We start from the raw sequence: 23,242 nt of genomic DNA, 5'->3' as shown, positions 1-23,242 counted from the left end.
TCAAATCAGAGCGTTTTATAAGGCAGAGAAGTTCAATGTCAAGTGGTGCAAAAGCATTAACACTATCCTTGAATGCATGCACAGATCTCAATTATCAATATGGAAAATGTTTTTAACTTTCCAAAGGATTTGATGATAGATTTGACAACCTTGATATGACATGTAGTGAAATTGTAGACTTGCAGACCTTGATGCGAATCTCATTTTAAAGTGGCAAAAAACTGCTTTTAATCATTTATTTGTATCTTTTTGAAGAAATCCAAAAAAAAAAAAAAAAAAAAAAAAAAAATCAAACACACACTTGCATCTTTGATCTGAGGCTCTTGTTGGCTCATCACGTTTTCCTCCTCGGATCAAAAGCGCATGTTGAGGGACTTGGCCGGAGTCCATCGCGCACACACACACACACACACACACGAGTCAATAAGCATTTCCAGCACTTACTCTGCTCTCCAGAATGAAGTGCCAGACGATACCTGAGCCATCACAAACATTCACCATCTCAACCAGTGTGAGACTCCCTGTAAAGCTGCTGCCGTTCTGCTCTCCATGTACTATGATGTCATTATTACACTCTTAAAAATAAGCATTCTTTTTTGGCATTGATGGTTCCATGAACAATCCATAGAACCGTTCCATTGCACACTATTATGGAAGAGTGCTCTTCAGATCATATTGTTCACACTAAAAAAAACCAAGGTTCTTTGGGGAACTGCTAACTTTGCTCAACCATCAGCAGAAAAGGCTTATTGACTTGCATCGAAGCAGCAAGTTATTAGACACTAAACATCAGACATTTATCCCAGAAAGTAGGCTAACCAAAGCCCAAACCATTTAAAACAACCTATAGCATCTGGGTAGATGCATTATATATTTGAACAATTTCAAAAACATTTGTTTGAAACTTAATAACTTGTGAGCCTTCCACATCACCACTGCAAGGACACACACTTCAATGCTAAGAGGTTAAATGAGTTAAATGGTAATAAATAATTTTAATATTAATAAATAATATTTTATTCAAAATATAAAATGTTTTTTTTTTTTACATTTATTAAAATAATGCCTTATTTTGAATACTCATTGGCCTCTCATACATTTTTATGAAAATTATAAAATATAAATTTGAATTTCATTAATATTATGAATTATTTTTTAATAAATAACTGCATACTTTATTCATATTCATTAGCCTCTCCTCATAATTTGTTAAATATATAGCATATTTTAAAACATAATAGCTAAATATTTTTTTTCATAATTTATTATAAAATATTTATCTTTTATATAAAATAATTGCTTATTTTAAACATTCACTGGCCTTTCCTCTCATATATTTTCTTATACATTTTATGAACTTTTTTTAAATGTTACATTAATTTTACAATAATATATATATATATATATATATATATATATATATTTCTTTACTAAAATAGTTTATTTTAAACATTGACCTCACATCTTATACATTTTATTAAATACTATATTATATTCTATTAAAAATGTACTTTTGTTTCATTATTTTTATAGGCCGAAACGTTATCTTTATCTCCTGTTTGCAACAATATATTTTTAGAGTGCAGACCTTATTAGCATTTGTTTACAGATATATAGGTGATTAGCTAGTAAAAAGCATTCATTTGATTTATTTTATAATAAAATAGTTTGTTTTATATAATAATTACTTATTTTAAACATGTTGATTGACCTCTCCTCTTATACATTATATTAAATACATTTTAAAAATATATAAATGTTCATTGCATTATTTTTATCATTTTTTTAAAAATAAAATAAATGCTTAAAATGTTCATATTAATTGTTTTTCTTTTTTTTTACATAATTACTAAATGTATGCAGCGTGATGCAGTCACACTTACTGAGCTGTGCTGAGACCACAGACAGAATATTTCCATGCTTTGACTGACCATATCAGAACTAGCAGGGCCATTTCAGACCCAGAACAACACTCCTCCATCTCGCTCACTCTTTCATCCAACATCCAAACAGAATCACCTATCATATGAACAATGACAAATCAAGTCTGAAGCTAGTATTATTGAAGAAACTCAACCTAAAACACTCAATCGATTTTTTAAATATGTTTCTATGGTAACAGGCGAGTTTAGTATTCTCAACTGTGGTCGATAAAAACAATATTTGGCTTTCTGGCACACAGAGGCGATTTGGCATCCATACTTAAATTCAGCCCGCTCAATCTCTGAAGAAAAAATACAGAGTGAAAAAAAAAAGCTTGTGCAAGGGATGCAAAAACAGATTAATGAGAAAACAGAAAACACAGTCTCAGAAACTGATAGATCGCAATGTGTGCAACATTATACTTTCTTCACAAGATGAAAATCAATCTCCTACAGCTTTTACGCATTGACTCCACATTTTTGACATTCAATCAAGAATCGAGATTCATTTAAAAGAGCACCGTCCTCCATTTCTCTTCCCCCGAAGCCAGTAGCATATCTATTCAATTCATAACCCATGCATTTTATGGTGTCCTTCACATGATGTTCAACAAGAAAATGTTGGGTTTTATTCATAAGGAATCAAATAAATAAAAATAAGACCAATAGGACCAGAAATTAGAAGATGAATTGGAACCAGGAACATGTATTAGTAAAGAAAATGATATTTTTGTTGACTAACTGCCATGAAGGACGGTCAGATGCAAAGGCAAACTGAAAGTGTAATTGCATTCCTGAATGTGGAGGAAACTCAATGCATAAACTATACTTTCAATTCCAATGCTATACACTCGTCCTCCTCATGCACTGTGTATTGTGAGATTGTGTAAATCGGGAGTTTCCGGGATCACACAAAACTATCAGCATGAAGTCATGCATCCATCTCCGATAACTTTACAGATTACAATCATTATGGTGGGATGTTAATCCTGATATTTTCATCAATTGGTAAACATTTTTTTGTAATGTTTTGAGTATTTAAATGAGATTATATATTTTAGGGTTACTTCACCCAAAAATGTTTTAATAATTCCTCACCCTCATGTCGTTCCACACCCGGAAGACTTTCGTCCATCGAAATCTGAGAGCTTTCTGTCCCTCCATTGACAGTCTACGCAACTACAAACCTACTTTCAAGCCCTGGAAACATAGCATACATACATGTTATGAACAGAGATGTATAAAGAACTAGAAACCCGGACTTGAGTAAAAGTACAAATGCTCTATCAAAAAAGTGACTTGAGTAGAAATACTAAAGTATTCAACATTTTTTGTACTTAAGTATTGCAAGTTTATTTTCAAATTCACTACTTAAGTACTAAAAGTAAAAATACAAGTATTGTGTCATGAAATTATTAAAGAAAGCAGTCAAAAGTTTGAACTAGCAATCAAATAAGGCGCTTTGGCGGCCACCAAAAAAAAGTCATTGCAGGACAACCCCTGCATTAGTTGTCAGCGTGTGTCAATCAATATCATTACCCTATAAAACTGGCGTGCGATTTAGGCAGCATGAAAGCCAACTTGCAACGAATGATTCGTAAATTTTTTATAATTGTAACGAGTAACTAGCAGAACATTAAAAAAAAAATACAGAAGTAAAAGTATTAAATTCATCGAAAATTAGTAAAAGTAGAAGAATGAGAAAAAAAACAATACTCTAGTAGAGTACATATACAGCATTTTAGTACTTAAGTAGCTCGTTACTATACATCTCTGGTTATGAAGTGATTTTTTGGTGCAAAAAAACTTCAATCACAGAATATTAATCTCCCAACGCCAACGCACATTCGCAAAGTCTGCTCTCGCGTCAACAACACGTATGCATCATGAACACGCATTAAAGGCCAGGGGTGGAAACTTTCCCACAGGATGATTGAGGGAAATTTTTCGTTTGTTTAAAGAACACCATCATCCTGTTCAGATGTTCACACCGCCTAGTTTTTAATCCAATGCGTTTCGGTCTCATTTTTAGGTCGGAAAATCTGGAATTCCGGATTAATCCAGAAAAATCACATCCCTGGATTTCTGAAGAACAGTGGGGCGACTGCTCAAGACAAATATGGGAACACGGCATTGAGAATCAATTACTATTGTCCATCCATCCACTTATTCACACAATAAAAAGACAACTCATTAGTTCACATATAACCTGGGCTTTATTGTCTGATTCATGTTTGAATTGTCACATTTTTTTTTTTTTCTTCACTTGTTCAATAATATTTTTTCTTTTTAATATTTTCCATATTTTCTCATTTTTTCACCTCCATCCAGATCAGACTAGAAACCCCTGGAGGAGGATGATTCAGTTCAGCCAGTGGACTGGGCATCAGAGATCCGAGCTCCGGACAAGTGTGTACCGCAGGCACTGCGGCCTTGACCCGGAGCATCCTCTTCACGGAAGAGACTGAGCAGGACGTTCCCAAAGGAAGGCACAACCTTTAACTTGTGGTTTTTGTCAGGCCTTGAAGTAGTCCAGAGTCTGCAGGATTAATGCGTTTAGAGTAGAAGGCCAAGGAGATGACGTTAGTTTGGCATCCACCGCTTTTGCTCCTTCTTGGTCTTGCGTCATAAACCGGAATGATGACTCGGATGCAGGGCGATATTGGCCATCGCGCGTGACGTTTAGCAACAAAGAATGAAGTCTTCCATTAAAGAAGCGCAAAAGACGCTTCACCACAAGAAAAAAACAAAACAAAACAATGCAAAACAAGATACAAAAATAACTCTGTTGTACAAAGAAATAAAAAAGGGGACAAACCAAACAGTTTCCATCGTATGAAAAAGGAACTGAATTTATACAAAAAGCAGCAATAAATCAACTAAAACAATTCAAAACAATAGTGCTTAGTTGAGCCTCGGAAGCTCCCAAAGTGAAGACCTCATCCCTTGTTTGTCTTTGTTATTATTTGGGATGATATAAAAATGGAAGATTCATACAACCACCCCCCAAAAATCTAATTTGCCCTCCCAATAAACCCCGAACCTAAAGGGCGTCGATCCCCCACATCCCTCGCAGAAGTGGAAAATGAATTAAAATAAAATAACGAAAACGATACGGGGGGGAAATGGCATGACACCATTAACGCTCAATCGGATTCACAGTGTGAACCAGTCGAAACGTGAAAATTCAGGAATTGACAGCTACCTAAACACTTACAACACTGCAGGAAACAACTGAGGGGCACAGTGTACGAAAAACAAAAGAAAATAACCAACGTAAAGAACAAATCATTGTAAACACAGCACAATAAATAGGTAGAACAGCAGGTTTCCTCACCATGCACGATTATTCACACACTCACTTTTACCTGACCTCACGGTTCACTCACACACTCGCCCCTCGTTCGCTTTTTTCTCTTTTTGATTCCCCAAGTGCAAAACATCACAACTCAACAGTTCTGTATTCAAGTAGCGTATATACAAGGGTGGCGGTGGGCTTCTACAAATATGTAGTTCTGTACATTGAATATTAGCCATATTCTTAATTTACACATCTCTTTACTTAACAGAAACAGCATATGTTCAAAACCTAAAAAAAAAAGGGGGTGAAAAAGAAAAACGAGACGAAATTTTGTGTTACTTTCAGACAGTTGCTGTGGAAACCCGCTGTCCTTTCGCTTCCCCGAACCCAATTGGTGCACAGCACCAGAAGACTGGACTGGGAAGGGAAAGAAAAGAAAGAAAAGAAAGAAGAAGGGCATCCAGACAACAGTCACTACGTCACCTCCATGGCCACTGTGTTCTCTGCTATACTGTTGAGGGACTGCTTTTCCTGCTCGTGATTCTCCCTGTAAACAAACAGGAAACGGATCAATAACCTGGTAAATGATCAAATAAAACCTGACTAATGTTCTTGCTTAACGCGACATTTCCAACATTGCGCATTTGGAAACATGAGAAAGCCAACATGACATGACTTTTGCGTAAACATACACGCCACTTTCGAGTCAAGTGGCGTGTTATCTCTACGCATTTTGAGCTATCTGCGTGTATGCGTGTATGTCTACGGCATTAACGTCCGAGTGATTCCGCATCAAATGTCCGCGCTAAACGAAGCAAAATGTAGATCTACGTCTTTTTTTTTCCTAGGATGGTAAGGGAACAGTCATAAATGCCATTAACCCCAGTGACGTGTAGGTTTAGGGACGGGGTTGAGGTAAGTCATATATTTATATATACAGTAATAACGTTAAGTCAACCGCGTTCATAAACACGCTGAAAAGCGATTATGCGTCTTGATAGCACGCCAAAAATGGAAATACGAATTGGCGTGTCATACACACACTACTTCATGACATCAGTCTGAGAAAGCAGAAAAGCAAGAGGCGTTTAGATTTCGGAAAACAATTATCTTGTAAAATGTGTGTGTATATATATATATATATATATAAAAAAATAAAAATCATGTGACCATTATGGGATTTAAACTAGGGCCCTGTGAAATCCATTTTATTTTTTTCCCAAATTCCGTTTTATTTTTTCCCAAATTCCGTTTTTTTTCGTTTGAATTTTTGGGAATTCGCCTTTTTTTTACCCTTGACGGTTATTTTAGTCGTAAAAAGAGTGTGCTTTTAAAGTTATTGATTAAAATTTATACAAATAAAATATTGATGACCTTAAATTTATTGAGGTAATACAAACATTTACTCATTTACTGTGTCGCCCAGATTTGATTCCCTCGGTCTACATTTTCACCAAATATACGTTTTTTTTCCCACACAATAACAGAATTTCCCCCAAAAATTCCACGAAATTCTGCGTTAATTTGCCAATTCCGCATTTCTGTCCGCGATTCCATGATCGCGGAAATCATAGAGCCCTACTAAACAAATGTCTCTTTTTCTAGACGTCACATTTTGCAGCCAAGGTCAAGGATATCTCATTTCAGAAAAATAACCATTATAAAATTGAGTGTTATGTTGTGAAGTGTACATTGTTGTAATTTCTTTATGACTTTGGAATGAAAGTTATTTTACTGAAATGAGGCAGCCTCGAAGTAGGCGGCCAACTAATGCAACACTGCGGAGGACACGGGCTTCCAGATGGGACGCAGCTAAAGTTACTTTTAAGCCAAATCAGTTCACTCGGCAGCCATGTTGGCAGTTCCCCCGAGTACAGCTCCATTGAATCTGCTAAAATAGGGGCATTTTACCATTCATCTGATTCTTTAGCTCAATTAAAAAAAAAATAAATAAATAAAAGGCTGCCATATCGAGCATTGCAATTTCTCCCATTTATTGTGGACAGACAAGTAGATTTACCATGAATGTATTTACAGTTTACTCAAATTTAAAGACAAAGGCGACCCGAGTTCGATTCTCACCAAAACATATTTTTTTGTGCGTTTACATTTTTTTTTTTACATTGTTGGGTGACCACCGTTACAAGAGTGACGCCATATTTTGAAGAAGTCCAAATCAAATGTTCATGCTTTAAGTGAAGGTGTGACTGCACCTGGATTGCTACTGTTATAAAAAAAAAATATTTGCAATACAAAAAGTTGCATTGGAGAAAAAAAAAAAAATGGACTGTCACCATTTGGTGAAACTGGATTATTACTAATAAACAAATATTTGCAGAAAAATGCTGGATTGTTACTGTTATAAAGACAAGTAAACAGAAGGCGGTGCCGGATTGTTACAATTGGCTGGATATAGCAAAAAGAAATATCTACAAAAAAAAAAAAAAAAAAACATAAAACAATGAAAAAATGCTGGATTTGATACAGTAAAAAAAACTAACTCGCGAGTTAATATTTTCTATATTAAATATGAATATAGTAAATATATTTTATATAGTTTATTTCTAAGAGTAGCAGGTTATTAACTCGCAACTGAAGGAATCTCAGAAATGTGAGCTGACTTTTTTCAGAATTGGACTTCACAATTATAACTCACAATTGCAATTTGATATCCCGCAATTGCATTATTTCTTAGAACTGAGAGTTTATATTTATACATTTTGTATTTTTTTTATTCCATGGCTGAAACAATCTTCCTTTGGATTGTGTTTTTTTTTTTTTTTTTTAAATGTGAACAAAATACCTGTAAAAAGAAAAGAAATTAAATGCATGTAATTCTTTACCCAGTGTTGACTTTGGGGAGCTGACAGTTGCTGGCGGCGGCGAGCTTCAAGGCAGCGGGTGGCACGTTGCTGAGACTTCTGGGAAGGTGTCGGGCATTCAGACTGGCGATAGAGGGCGTGGTGACGCTGAGACGTAGGTTGTTGCCGATCAGGACCTGAGAAGTGGAGTTGGCTGTGTTGTTGCCTATAGGGTTATGAGCCGTGTGGGCGGTGCTTGTGTTAGAGTTGCTAGTGGAGGAAAGGAAGGTGGGCGGAGCAGCGGTCAACGTTGGTTGGCTAGTGAGGACAGAAGCAGAGGACGTGGCGGAGACGCTCAACCCCTTGTAAACGCCTGTCAAAGAGAAAAATATTAATAATTATACAAATGTGTGTTTTTCAAGATGAGCAAATGAAACAGTTTAAGCTCGTCTAAAACACAAACCTGAAGCTTGGACGACACCATTGACTCCACCTCCTGTGCCGTCCTCTTTAACCTTTAGGGTCAAAAGCTGGTCAGAGGTCATGAGTGCAGAGGCGGCATACTGGGCGCTGACTGAATCCAACGTCTTGGACACGACAGACTGAGGGCACACCAGCAGAGAGTTATAGAAAGCATCACACTTTCAGACGTGAGTGACACTCGTGTCCCTGCGTTACACACCTGACTGGAGCCCGTGTCATTAGCCTGTTGTTGTATCTGCTCCAGCTGCTGTTTCTGCATAAGGGCCAGCTGTTCTTGATGCTGCTGATACTGCTCAGCTGTGAACGCTGGAACACACACACGTAAATATTAGACATCTGACATACAGAAGCGCAATTCCACAGCATTTATTGTTGAATGAAAGACTAGAAATATTAAGGAAAACACAAAGTTATTTGCAACACAGGTGCTGTGTTAAGTCAGGGTTATGATGTTATTCATAATATAGTTTTAATATACAGATATGCTGTTTAAAGGGATACTCCACTTTTTTTGAAAACAGGCTCATTTTACAATTCCCCCAGAGTTAAACAGTTGAGTTTTACCGTTTCTGAATCCATTCAGCCGATTTTCTGATATTTACAAGAGTATCAGTAACCAGACATTTTCTGGTCTCATTGACTTCCATAGTATATTTTTTTCTTGCTATGGAAGTCAATGAGACCAGAAACTGTCTGGTTACTGATATTCTTCTAAATATCAGAGAATCGGCTGACTGGATTTGAAAACGGTAAAACTCAACTGTATAACTCTGGGGGAGTGGTAAAATGAGCCTGTTTCCAAAAAAAGTGGAGTATCCCTTTAAGAGGTGGTGAACGTCATTATATTTTGATGAAATAAAACAAAGAAAAACATTTGTTCTGTGAATTCTGCAAAAAGTCTGTAATAGACAGGAAATAAAAGTTTGACCCATCAATAAATTCTCTCAAAAGACTGTTTTAAAATAATATCATTTCTTGTTTATTTACTAATACTGCAAAAAAAAAATAAAAATAGCCTAGAGGAAAGTAAGTGAGCTGCAACCATGTAAATATTAAAAAACGCAGCTGATCACTGAAGCATTACACAAATGAAACGGGAGAACAGACTACATAATTTGCAAACACTGTGTTCTCGCCATCATCTGAAAGAGTTTCATTTAATGCTGGACGCATTTAATGAGGTTTTATGAAAAGATGCAGCTGTGCTTCTGATGAACAGTTGCTTCTGGTTTATTGGTTTTCTTGAAGAATGAAGAGCCAACTGTGAACTGATGTGTCCTCATTTAAATATTTTGTAATAAAACAATAATTGTCAAAGCTCAAGTGTTGCCAGACATTTATAGACTCTTAAAGGGATACGTCACTTCTGGAAAGATGAATGAGTAGTGCTGGGCGTATGAACAAAAATCAATATCAGGGTATTTTTCAAAATTATACTGGTTTCACTGTATATTTTTTCCTAAGCATGACTGGGTTAACCACATTTTCTACTGAGTGAGAGAGGAAATACTGCAGTAGATTGACTTCGAATGCCCTATTTTACTGTCATGAGTGAAAATTGTAAAATAAATCCACACTAGTATTAATACAGATTTGCAAGGCTTTTTGCAAATAGGTGCCAGCAGGAGGCGCTTTAGGGGCGGCAGAAATAGCGGTTCCCCTACACAACGCACATGAACGTTGCTTTATCAGTAAAGATAAAGATTCAATCATAACAAAGGCACTTTTCTAAAAACTGTTAGTTCACATCAGATAGGCCTACATGTAAAAAGACCCGTGCCGCGTTTTGACTTTGAAACGTGCAGTGCTCATGTTTATTCAACGATGTCAATGCCAACCACATATAGATTTTCCCAAAGGCTGTGTTGATATTGTGAACCAATGTATGGGAAACACTGTAATATAATTTGACAGCTATCAATTATAGTCAGGCTGAGCAACACATGCATCATCACAGAGTGCAAGAGTGAAAAGGGACCCTCTCAAACATCGTCACTTTCCGATCGTTATTAAAGCGTCATATACCGGTATTGCGGTATATAAAAAAATCATATCACGACAAAAATAAACACTGGTATTCAGTATGAACCAGTTTACCACCCAGCACTATGAATGTGTATTTAAAATGGGTCATTTATGTAGAAGAATTGTGAAGTTATTTTTGGCATATGTTGACGAAAGACAACAACTCCCAGAATGCACTTGTTTCACTGCCGTAGGAGGCCACGCCTACCGGTAACAGAGCCAGAGCACAGTTAAACAACAAGTCTAGGCTACTAGTGAGTCTCAATGAGTCTGCCCGAAAATGTGCTTCGAGATTGCCCAAAATGTCCGGGATTCGGCTTTTGCGTTATACAGTCGCCATTCATCATGTTCACTCGCGAGCAGGACGAGTGAGGGCCGCGGGAGAACGGCGGCGTGATTACGATGAGCGACACCTGTGAGACGCACCGGTCTCGTATCTCTCACGGAGGAGCGGGAATTTTCTTAGCAATGTTAAAACGCACATCAACCGATCACTTGTTTAGTGTTCATGTAAACACTACATTCAGATTCACTAATCAGAATGAATTCAGTTAGAATGAAACCAAAGCTGTGCATGTAAACAATGAATGGCGACTGCAGAAACCAAAAGCTGAATCCGGACATCGACGGCCGTACATGTCCGGAAAAAAGAGGATGGTAACCCCTACCACTCAGCTTTCTGCTAGCTTAGCTTCCAAAAAAAGATGTCTGACACTATGTGTTCATTCTGTGAGTGAGATCCACCCTCTATGGGCCGGTTGAGAACATGCGGGACAGACCCTACTACTGACTAGTCTTTAGCCTCTGGCCAAAAAAAAAATTTCCAGACAAAAAAAAAATTAAATAAATAAATACATAAATCTCTCATCTCAGGGGGATATGAGGGAGGAAAGTATGGCAATTCAAAATTACAACAGGTTTTCTACTAATACAAAGCTTAATGCTAAATCCTGAAGTATCACTGCAATCAGTTTACCACTTATGAACATTTATAAAAAAAAATAAAAAATAGAAACCAAATGGTTTAAATAATATTTGGTTCTGTAAACGGCTCCTAAATCTTTGCTTTTTTTAGTCAAATGTAGAGGAAACTACTAAAACACTGATAATGTTTGCAGGTGCCCAGTTTAAGCTAATGCAATATATGATAAAGGCTAACAATTAATTGTAGCAAATATTTACAAAAAACTTCTGAAATTTAACTAGATAATATATATATATATATATATATATATATATATACATAGACACACACACACACACACTATATAAAGCACTGTATAGCTCTATTAAAACTGAAACCCCAACATACATTTTGTTACTTATACCAAGTTATTTATAGAAATATGGGGTTTAGAATATTTCTGCTGAAAAAGGCAGTGGCACTAAAGGGCCCAAAATTACATCCCTAGCATCGCCACAGCAAACACTGAGCTTTCTCAATTACAATAACCATCAATCATGCAGAGTTTATTTCCAGTTTTCATTTACCACAATGAATTAAACATGAGCAAACAAACAGCTCCAGCACTTTGCATGCACACTGACGTTTGAGTTTACTCACCGACTGCAGGTGGTCCCATGCCCGCTGTTCTGCCACCCGGCCCTGCGCCGCCCCTGACCAAACCCCTGAACGGTCTCCGGGACAGAGCATCCCCTGCGCCTGATTGGCTGGTTAGTGTCCGTGGTTTAAAGTGCCTCCAGCGGCACGCTTTGATGTTTCGGAGGATTTGCCTCAGGTCTGAATACGAAGTCTGAGAGGAAGAGGGCGAGGATTGTGATAAAGAGGATGTGTTGGTTGAGGTAACAATATGGGAAGTGGTTTCCGTATGGAGAGGAGAAGCAGGTAAAGAGAAGTCCGGCTCTGAGTCCAGACTTTGGAATAATCCGTTCAAATCCGAATAAGCCCGATCCAGAAGAAACCTGAGGAACAGATTAAATCCAATTAAGAAAACGTGATATACAATTCAAGAAGTCCGAATGAGACCGAAAGACTGGACTCACCTGCCGCCCCGTCCCAGCCGTCGCCGTGCCAACCCGACACAGCGGCGGGGAATGGTGAGACTGGTGAGGGAGTATCGGAACCGCGGGTCACATGACGCTCCCTCTGTTTCCCCAGACCAGGGCCAGTCACCGCTCTGATCCAAACGGGCCTGTAAGAACAACAGAAACCGAATGAGAATTAACGTGGCCTTCAAAACAGAGGGAAAGGGGTTAAACGAAGCAGTAGAGGAAATAAAACACTAGGTATGCACGACGACATTTTTTCAGAACCGATATCAAAAATTCTGAGTATCGACCAAGACCAGTGCAGGTTTTTCAGGAAGGCTCACAACTTGTGTACAAAATAGCTTATTACTTATTCATTTTGATGTTTTTGAATGCAAAAACCAAGCGAACGTCATAAGTTGACCTCAGACAACAATATAATACAATTTTAAAAGCCAGTTCATGACCCCTTTAAATATGAATCCTGTATGTTCTGCGTGTCTCTGTGTGAATGAATGGCGCAGACTCGTGGTTTCATTTTCCACACACATAAAACACATGAACTTGAATTTAACGACTTAAATATTAATTTCGACCTCAAATTATACCATAGAACGGCTTTGGAACACCTATAATATAGTGCACAAAAACTTCATGGTGCTTTATAATGTTTGTGCGTTTTGCAGGGCTTAACAATGACAATAGTATATGCACAATATCGAATTTGGATCGGCCTCGTCTGACCGATATCCGATCGAGTAAATAATGGCAGTATCGGACCCGATACCGATATTGAGTATCGGATCGGCGCATCCCTATAAAATACAGGGAGTAGAGGATTGTGTCTTGGTCAAAGTTTTGTGAACTTATTAGTCAACCATTAACATGAGTTACAAACGGAAGTCTTAAAGGTACAGCAGCAAAAACATCCTCAGTGTCAGTAATGCCTAGGGAGCCACTAATGTTTACATGGCTATAATGCACATCAGGATACACTGAGGTGTAGAACAATAATGGAGAGGAAAGAGATGTGGAACAGAGGAAGTGCAAGGTATGAGATTTGAGGTCAGTGATTGACACCTACAGCGTTGTAAACACATCCTGCTTTCCGCCTGAAGGCAAACACTCCATCGGGCTCGTTCTCTTCCTCGGCCTCTGACGACCCAGAATGTATCTGCACAACAGAAACGGGATGTGTTTTTATGGACCGATGGCATAAATTAATTCCAAAGTTTACAAAACAACACACAATTAATTTAAAAGTAATGTGGACACATTCATCTGCAACCAGTTGTACAGGTACTTTACCATTCAAAAGTTTGGGGTCGTTAAGGTTTTTTTTATTTTTTATTAAATTGGTCAAAAGTAAAGACATTTACAGTAAAAATGTTTATAATGTAACAAAAGATTCAAAATAATTATGTTCCTTTGAACTTTATATTTATCAAAAAATCCTAAAAAAAAGTTGTTGTTTTTTTTTTACACAAAAATATTAATCAGCACAACTGTTTTCAACATTGATAATTATAATGGTTTCAAATCAGCATATTAGAACGATTTGTAAAGGATCAAAAGACATTTACAGTAAAAACATGTATAATGTAACATAAGATTCAAAATAATTGTTCCTTTGAACTTTCTATTTATCAAAAAATCCTAAAAAAAAAGGTTGTTTTTTTTTTTACACAAAAATATTAATCAGCACAACCGTTTTCAACATTGATAATTATAATGGTTTCAAATGATTTCTGAAGGATCATTTGACACTGAAAACTCACCTTGCATCGCAGGAATAAATTAGATTTGAAAATATATTAAAATAGAAAACAGTTATTTTAAAATGTAATTTTTCATACTGTTACCGTTTTACTGTATTTTTGATAAATTAAGATTTTTTAACAGACCCAAACTTTTGAACAGTACTGTAGTTCTGCCTCCAAATGAGACATTGATTAAGCCATTGAAGGCATTACAGTAATACTAAACAGTGATATATCTAATCAAGCAAATTCCCTGTGTGTGTACCTGTGAAAAGGGCTCGTCATCAGAGCTGGGGAAGTCGTACTGGTTGAGGTCTTTGGGGTTAAACAGGGAGGGGCCAGTATGCAATGGGGCGGAGAGAGGCAGGATTTTGGGTTTCTTCTCATACTTCCTCTTTGTTCTGACCACCTCTGTCTTTTCAGGCTGAGAGAAAGAGAGATACGGTACATGTAAGTACATGTATTATCCAGAATATAAGTCAAGGTTATTAGTATACTGCATTTCCCACAAGCTGGTAGTTTCAGTTTTGCTTTAAATAAATGTATTTGGGCTTTACGTTCATAATAAATGTTTAAAATGAACGCAACTAATTTATATTTGTTTTACACATTTGAATCCCTGTTGTGAATACTGTTAAATTTAAAGGATTTGTTGTGAAGGGTAACAAAAATACATTTATAATGTTAATAACGAATAAATATTTTGTTTTGTTTGTCGATATTTCTGACACCATTTCTGAATATAATAATAAAATGTGACTTATACACTTCTGCAACTTGTTTTTTTTTGTTTTTCTCTCAACAGTGCAGTTTTGACCCATTGTGACGACATGATGTACCCACCTTGGTCTTGTAGTCTTTGAAGTCCATGTGGTCCTGGTGGCGGTACTGACTGCTGCTGGAGAAGGGCATTATGGGAATCTTGTAAACAGGTTTTACCATAGCTAGTGCTTCTGCCATCACCTCTGAACCAAAGTCTGGCATGGTGTTCCTGAAAGGGAGTGGACATTAAAAAAAAAATATTTTAAACCCATATTTTTTGCAACTCATGTTTATAAATCAATTCAATGTATACAGAGATGCGGCAAGGAGTAAAAAAAAAAAAAAGCTAATAAAAAAAAGCAGCAGCTTAACCTGCCCTGATACCGATCCTTGAGACAAATATCCCAACATATCTCAGTGATTAAAGATGACAAATGAATAATGGGGCCTGATCATATGCCCTTTTTATGAACAAGGAAGGTGATGCATAATTGCTCATTTAGCTGTTAAAAACAAGCCCCTTAATTAGGATATGCAATGATGCCCTAAGCCAATTAAAAATACATGACCCATTCTCATTATGCATGAATGCACACACAGTAAAACACAATTACACAAGCAATTAAAAAAATTCTAGAGTCAAGCAGGTCCAGCATATTAAAACGCAAAGCAAAATTGAGCTCAACCACGTACATTCATCATAAACACACACTCGACACCACTGATCACACTTTCACAGCTCTGAGAGTTGGTCTACGTACCTCTTTTCCACAACCTCCAATGTGAGGTGAAGCAGTTCTCGTTTGCTCTTTTCTCGCTTCTTGATCATCTCTAAGATGGTGACGGCTCGACTCAGGTCCCTTCTTAATTTGAGCATCTTCTCATAAGACGCCTCGTCATTCTTGCGGTTCTGGGGAGTCGTGACGGAAACATTAGTACACTTAGTACACTACTATCTAGAGGTATTCATTGCATAAGAACACATAAAAACTGAAGTCACTGATTTATTATACTTTAACCTTTGATTTATGTCAAATTGACATCCATCAACTCTTCCTGGAGATGACTAATTTATATAATACATGCACACATTTTAAATTGCAAACGCCATACTAAAACTGCTATTGTCACTACTATGTAAGAATCTATATTTTTCTTTCAGTTTTTCAGTTGAATGCATTAAATGTTTTACATTGTCATTTAAAAAGCATGCAATAAAATGAAGCATGATATTAAAAGGCTGTCTTGAAGTCTGTCGTACTATAAAAGCACACTAAAACATTTACAACAGACTCCGTCTTCAGTTCAGCCCACATGGCTGTCTAGCATTGACCAGCTAGTAAATGTACAATATTGTGTGGGCTTCAAGGAAAAGCTAGAGTGACAAATACGGCTCCATTTAGGGCTGACAGATCGATCAAAGTGACTGCTGTATTGAGTTGCTTTCATCTGTCCAGTCCGTTAGAGGATCAGCATTAAAGGATTAAGAATAAAACATCGATAGGGTCACAGCTCTGACTAGGATCGCTCACCTTTCTCGTCTGCATCTTCTCTGTCCTGCGCCTGAAGGCCACGTAGGGGTCACTGGTACTAGATCCGTCCCGCCTCTCCTGCTTGATGGTTGGGATGAGGGATCCATTTTTACACTGTTTCCTCTTTCTGCTCCAGTACTCAAACACCTCCCTGATCAGATCATCATCTTCCTTCAGTAAAAGCTTCGCTTCCTGCAGGGTCACCAGCTGTGGTACAGAAAAATGTAATTAATAATAAAACATTATAAATAAAAATATTAAATTAATAAATATAACGACCAATATAAAAAAATATACACTACAGTTCAAATTGGGGTTAGTAAGATTAAGTAAAAACAGTAATACTCTGCATTATTGGTTTTCTATTTGAAAATATTGTAAGTGTAATTTATTCCTGTGATGAAAGCTGAATTTTCAGCATCATTACTCCAGTCTTCAGTATCACATGATCCGTTAAAAATCATCCTATTCTAATATGCAGAAACATTTCTTATAAACAATAGTTCACCCAAAATGTGTATTCTGTCATCATTTACTCAACCTTGTGTTGTTGCAAACCTAAGTTTTTCTTCTGTTGAACACAAAAGATGATATTTTGAAGAATGTTTATAGCCAGACAGTTGACCAGTATCTTCTTTTGTGTTCAATAGAAAAAAGAAACAAAAAGGTTTGGAAAAACACAAGGTTGAGCAAATGACAAATTTCAGTGTTGGGTGAACAAGGATAATGAAAACCTTTCAGGATTCTTTGCTGAATAGAAAGTTCAAAAGAACAGCATTTATTTGAAATGGAAATCTTTTGTAATAATGTAAATGTCACTCGATCAATTTAATTAATCTGTGCTGAACAAAAAAGAAATTCTGGAAAAAAGTTAAAGGGGTCCCATTATGCTCTTTTGCGAAGTCACATATTTTGCATTATTACTGCACCTCTGTCCCGAATGCATTTAGTTCTGGTTTCGATGAGGCCCCTCCTTCCAAAATATAAAATGTGCTGTGATTGTTAGCTGGCCCTGTGTGTTGTGATTGGCAGCGCTTAGCGAGTGTTCATGAAATGTCCCGCCGCTTCATAACTTCATAACTAGTGAAAATATAAAGGATGGCGGCAATTTCAAACCAGATTCAGACCCTGATAATGTTGAAAAAAACAAGGAGCATTTCACGCAAGGAGTTTGCTAGCACGGATTTCACAGGTACATTATAGGTATGATGTTATCCACAAACATCGGAGTATCTTTATAAAGTCTTTATAAAGTGTCTTCTTATTAAACGGTCTGTACACTTACAATGTTCTCAATGCTTCGTTTTGGATGTAGGGACCCTCATTATAGTTACAGTGTTAGTGTGGGGCTATTTTGAGCCTTGTTAGTGGTATTAACTAGCAATTTATTTGTACTTATTATACGCCCCATATACTAGCGTTATACGCTAAACAGTTTTAGAGATAAAAGTCTTTACATTCGATTATCATGAAAACAAATCTCAGAGAATGGTCGACAAGGTACCAATGCTTTATTAGACCAAAGGTTCATTTTGCACCGGAGTTCTCCTTTAAGGATTCCACACAGACATCCAGAATTCAGACAGAAAGGTTTAACAGAATCACTTGAGCTTTTAATTTAAAGTTGAGCGTCAGTCACTGTCTGAAATCCCCAAGGTTTATTTTAATATTTATATGCAGTTCACACAGTAAGCGGTGAATCTTTTTAATAACCTGCTGTCCGCTGCCTTTCTCTAATCTGTCAATCATCTCCTCGAACTGCAGGGCCTCCACCTCCAGCTTCTTTTTCAGCTTATTCACAAAAGCATCATCCTCCGAGTCCAAATCGTAGTCCGGCTGCTCCGTATCCAGACTGAAAGCTGTGGAGAGAGACACTGGAGGTTAAACAAGCTCAAACAAAGCTTCGGTCTCCTCTCTGATTTTAGCTTTAGGTTTAAAAGTTTTTGTTCGTTTTAGGGATGCACTGAAATTTTGTCTACCGAAAATCCTATTTTTTTGCCAAAAGTGCAAAAAAAGGGCCTAAAATATAAGCCAAAATGCCACCCCGCCCTTCAGTGTTCGGTGATCAGCTTTCACACTCTTGCAAAGCATATTTTCATGAGCGCCTCCTGTCCGTTTTTCCGCTCTATGTGTGCCCAATGTCACGCTACGTGTGTGTACTGTGCGTCCTGCTCTGTTGCTCACGGCCCAAATGCTCCACTCATCTCATCAGTTATGCAGTCTGTTGCACATAACTGAATGTAGAATAGTATACTTATATATTAGGGGTGGCACGGTACATGAAAAAACACCCGAACCGTTCGGTTCGCTTGTCTCGGTTCGGAGCGTGTGTGCGTCTCACGGTTCGACGCATGCGCAATGTAACCTCGTGCCCGTATGTGACGTGTGTTTTCTTTTCGCGCGACATAAGCTTGTTCGACTTGGACCGGCGCTGCACAGATCGACCGGTGAATAACATCACACTAGAGCGGGAACGACGGCTCCGTCACTCACTTTCGCGATATTTGATGTCATTACCGATCGCTCTGTGCAGCGCCGGTTCAAGTTAGTAAACAAGCCAGTAAAAGTGGAGTATGGAGCGCTGCAGGTCACGGCACGCGGAGAAATGGCAAGTGGGAGAGATGAGGGAGTTGGAGGATGCGCCAGCGTCCTATAAGTCTATAAGTCCGGTGTGTGGGGACATTTTTGATTTCATGTTATGGTATTTTAATATAACGTTACAGTGGCACTTTGTTTAGATAAGAGCTTCAGTCAAATGTTTCCAAATCCTGCACTTTAATTTAAACTGAAAAAAAGGTACCCTCACTTTTTGGGAATAGAAGCATTGTTGATGCTGTTTTTTGTGTTGAGGTTGAACTTTTCACTTTATGTTTATGGCCTTTGCTATTTCTATAGCCTAATTATAGGCAATGAGGTTTCATGTATATTGACTTATTCATAAAAGACAGTGTAGTTCCTCTTTTTTTCTTTTAAAAGATAGAATTTTTGTAAGAGCTACAAAAGTTGTCAGTTCATAAATGCAAGTTAATTTCTTTGTGTAAATAAGAAGTGTGATAAAAATGCACAAGTTCTTGTAGACATAGTGATACACATTCTCCTTTTTTTTTTGCCAAATAAACGAAAAGCATGTCAATTTCTTCTCTTTTGCTGTGCCAAAATCTCACCTAGCTTTCCTCTGAGATAGTCCCAAAATGTGCTTAAAGTCAAAGAGTCAAATTCAGTTTGTGCATGATTGCATGAATATAAATTTTTTTATACTGTATCCTAAAGTGTGGATAATTAAGCTATATATCACATGCTGAAGTACATTTCTGAAGTGTTAAAGATTAAAAGAAAAAAATAACAAGAACCGTACAGAACCGAAAACCGTGACACTAAAACCGTGATACAAACCGAACCGTCGGTTTCGTGAACCGTGCCACCCCTATTATATATTGATATTTAACATTATGGTAACACTTTACAATAAGGTTCGTTAGTTAACATTAGTTAACTGCATTAGTTAATATGAACTAATAATGAATAGCACATATACAGCATTTGTTAATCTTTGTTAATGTTATTTTCAACATTTACTAAAACTTGATTAAAATCTTGTTAACATTAGTTAAATCACCGTGAACTAACATGAACAAACAATGAACAGCTGTATTTTCATGAACTAACATTAACAAAGATGAACAAATGCCGTAACAAATGTATTGCTGATGATTAGTGCATGTTAGTAAATACATTAACTAATGTTATACCATGGTCTGGGTGAATACTCGATTCTGATTGGCTGCAGGGTGTCCGTTAAAAAGTGATAGAGGACACCTAGTAAAGTAGTTCTGGTGAAACTGCCTGTTTACCATTCGAAATGAATAAATAAATGCGCTGCCTACAACGGCTGTGAGTAACCATAGCAACAGGCAGTCACATGCTCTATCATCTAACGTTAGATATTATAGCCTAATACAACAATGAGCGACTTCGTGCTATTTCTTTTAACATTTATGGAGACTATGGCAACTTTGACGACTGGTATGCTGCTGAAGAAAGAAAAAATGTAAATAAAACGGAGAAAATTACACCGCTGCTGCTCTGCTCCATTGAACTCTATTGGTAACGACGTAACTTGCGACCATAGTTGGATAACGATGCTTTCGGGAAACGCACCCCTGAATGAGACCCTGCGGGAGTTTTACGCAGCTGTCCAGACAACCAAGGCAGGAGAAGGCTGAACGTTACAGCGTTTCAAGCCTAAGGAGCCTGAGGCAAATGACCCTCTCTTTGATCTGATTAATTTATTGCCCTCTATAACGTTAAGCGCAAATCGCTGGAGATCAGAGCTAATTGTTTTTTTATTGTTGTTTGATTAATTGTTTTATGTGTAATAAAAAAAAAAAACTATGCCTACCTTTGTGTTTCATGAAAAAAAAAAATGCATTTGTGAAACTGAAGGGATACGAGCTAAGCGGACTATATATCCGGTTGCTAAATAAACAGTCAGGCAGGCAAGGCAAGTTATTATTTGTAAAAACTAGATTTAGCCTAATTAAAATATAAACTAATGTTTTATTTTGCAAGTGACCATGGTATAAGCGGGTTAATGCCCTCCGAGGTGTCCATTGTCAGGTTTTAATGGACTTCGGCGGAGGCAACCGTCCTCCGCTGCGCGTCGGCCGGTTTACGCCTCGCCGTCGTCCATTAAAACCTGACAATGGACACCTCGTCGGGCATTAACCCTTACTTAACTAATGAACCTTATTGTAAAGTGTTACCAACATTATTTTAATATAGGGCTATGTTACTTTAAAAAAAAAGTGTGGTTATTTCTTATTTTATTGGCTTTTTAAAAAAAGTCTGATTTGGTTAAAATTATTGCATTTAATTTAAAAATCTAATAATACAGTTATACAAAACATTTATTTAAGATAATTATCTTATGATATTTATCTTAATTAGTAATTTCCTTAGTTCTTTATGTTTTTATTATCCTCTGGTCTGACAATATGGCACCTTATTTTTTTTTAAAGGTTTTTATCAAGGTGCAATTTTGTTTCATTTACATCTACACATCATCAAAAGCCTTTTGCACAGATAAATTGCAAGCAATAGCCAGTTTAAAAGATGCATGAGGTAACATGTGTTTAATTGAAACAAACAGTTTCTGACTACTCCACTCAGCAAACCTATATTACTATTAACCATATTACTAAGCCAGACAAAAAGGTTTAAGTATCACAACTTTTACTGTACAACACTGCAACATTCACCGGTCCGAGTAAGTCAATGGGGTCCATCAACTGTTTGGTTTCCGACATTCAAAATGTGCGTTCTTTTGTGTTCAGCAGACGAAAAATTCATACAGAATGATTTGAATCATCTTGAGGGTGAGTAAATGACAGAATTTGAGTAAGAGCCAGGCCGATATTATGCAAACTATCGGCAGGAAAAATGGCCGATAAATGAATATTTCAAAAATAAAATAAAAACGGTCGAAACACGCTTGAACCATGTCATGAGTGTTGGAGTTGTATAATTTGTCCACCAGGGGGCACTCTACACCATCCCTGTTGGCAACACTCGTTTATAACGCGCCCACACATTCTGCAAACTGCTGATCCAGCCAGAGAGAACCAGTTATCCGCGAGTGAGTTCATCGGTGAAGTGTGTTCATGGTGAGTTGGTCACGAGACATACATTGCTTGAATAACAATTAAAGTAACATCTCCATCAGTTCTCTTAACTCAAATAAGCATGACAAAATTTGTGACTACCACATCCCGTTTTGCTGCTGTTAAATAAGCCCAGAGTGAAGCGGAATTAGCTAGTAATAGTTACGTTACGTTGTTAGTGTAGTTGACTGACTGTCCTTTTAACTTTCGACAATGTGACTGAAGTATTTCTTTAATAGCACGTGACAGTTATAGCAATGAGACACATCATCTCTACTTGGCCTGTTATATTGAAAATGTATATTTTACAATTTGCAGTGTGACGTTATCCATTGCTAAATTATGACTCATCATAGACTAGCTAACCACAAAGCTAGCTAATGCCACTATCATCAGTGGAAGACCGCTAACATTAACATTAATGAACTTTGGTTCCTCTGTTCTGTTGCGACAATAAAAGAAACAAGTTTCTTTTTAAAATGCATTATCATATTATTTTAGGTAAAACTCATACATAACTACAAATAACTACTGTTAGGGAAATCTGTTCATGTTTGTTTGTTTCTGAAAAAAAAATGAAAAAAACATTGGCCGATATATCGGAATATCGGATTTTAAAACCAACAAATATTCGTATCGGCCTTCAAAATCCTTTATCGGTCGGGCTCTACAATCCATATAAATAAAGCATGAATGATTGGGAATCTGCCTTAAAATCTGCATTAAAATCATGAAATTGGTAGTCATACCGGCTGAAAAAAATCGCGACCGGAGCATCCCTATCTTCCGTACAACCTTTCACAGACTAATTTTTCTAAATGGGCTACCACAATGTTTTTTTTCTTTGTAGTCTATTATTATGGTAGCATCGATTTCAGGTTTATTGGCTACTAAATGGCACATAAAGACTGTCCAAATTAAGCTCCTGTATGAAAAGTCTACAGAAAGGGGTTTAAAAAAAAAGAAAAGAAACCTCACTTGAGTAAGCGATGCAAAGACACATTTTG

The 23,242-nt window shown here is 37.1% G+C and overlaps 1 protein-coding gene across 3 annotated transcripts in view; it reads right to left on the bottom strand.

The window, feature by feature from the left end:
* Positions 1 to 4,119: 4,119 nt before the first annotated feature.
* The window catches only part of epc1a (enhancer of polycomb 1a), a 33,171-nt gene continuing 14,048 nt past the window's right edge, over positions 4,120 to 23,242 (bottom strand). For all 3 annotated transcript variants that reach the window (XM_039665309.2, XM_039665308.2, XM_039665310.2), the window contains 12 exons: positions 18,289 to 18,434; positions 16,576 to 16,782; positions 15,805 to 15,953; positions 15,125 to 15,272; positions 14,547 to 14,705; positions 13,606 to 13,695; positions 12,537 to 12,685; positions 12,097 to 12,455; positions 8,707 to 8,813; positions 8,488 to 8,626; positions 8,067 to 8,397; positions 4,120 to 5,770 (listed from right to left, as the gene is read on the bottom strand). In XM_039665309.2, the coding sequence (XP_039521243.1) occupies positions 5,698 to 5,770; positions 8,067 to 8,397; positions 8,488 to 8,626; positions 8,707 to 8,813; positions 12,097 to 12,455; positions 12,537 to 12,685; positions 13,606 to 13,695; positions 14,547 to 14,705; positions 15,125 to 15,272; positions 15,805 to 15,953; positions 16,576 to 16,782; positions 18,289 to 18,434 (2,057 nt within the window). In that variant the 3' untranslated portion in view covers positions 4,120 to 5,697. The remainder of the gene's footprint in view (positions 5,771 to 8,066; positions 8,398 to 8,487; positions 8,627 to 8,706; positions 8,814 to 12,096; positions 12,456 to 12,536; positions 12,686 to 13,605; positions 13,696 to 14,546; positions 14,706 to 15,124; positions 15,273 to 15,804; positions 15,954 to 16,575; positions 16,783 to 18,288; positions 18,435 to 23,242) is intronic.

This window comes from Pimephales promelas, chromosome 17, assembly GCF_988280905.1.
Source record: "Pimephales promelas chromosome 17, fPimPro1.hap1.1, whole genome shotgun sequence".
Lineage (NCBI taxonomy): Eukaryota > Metazoa > Chordata > Actinopteri > Cypriniformes > Leuciscidae > Pimephales > Pimephales promelas.
This window is presented reverse-complemented; position numbering and strand designations above follow the sequence as displayed.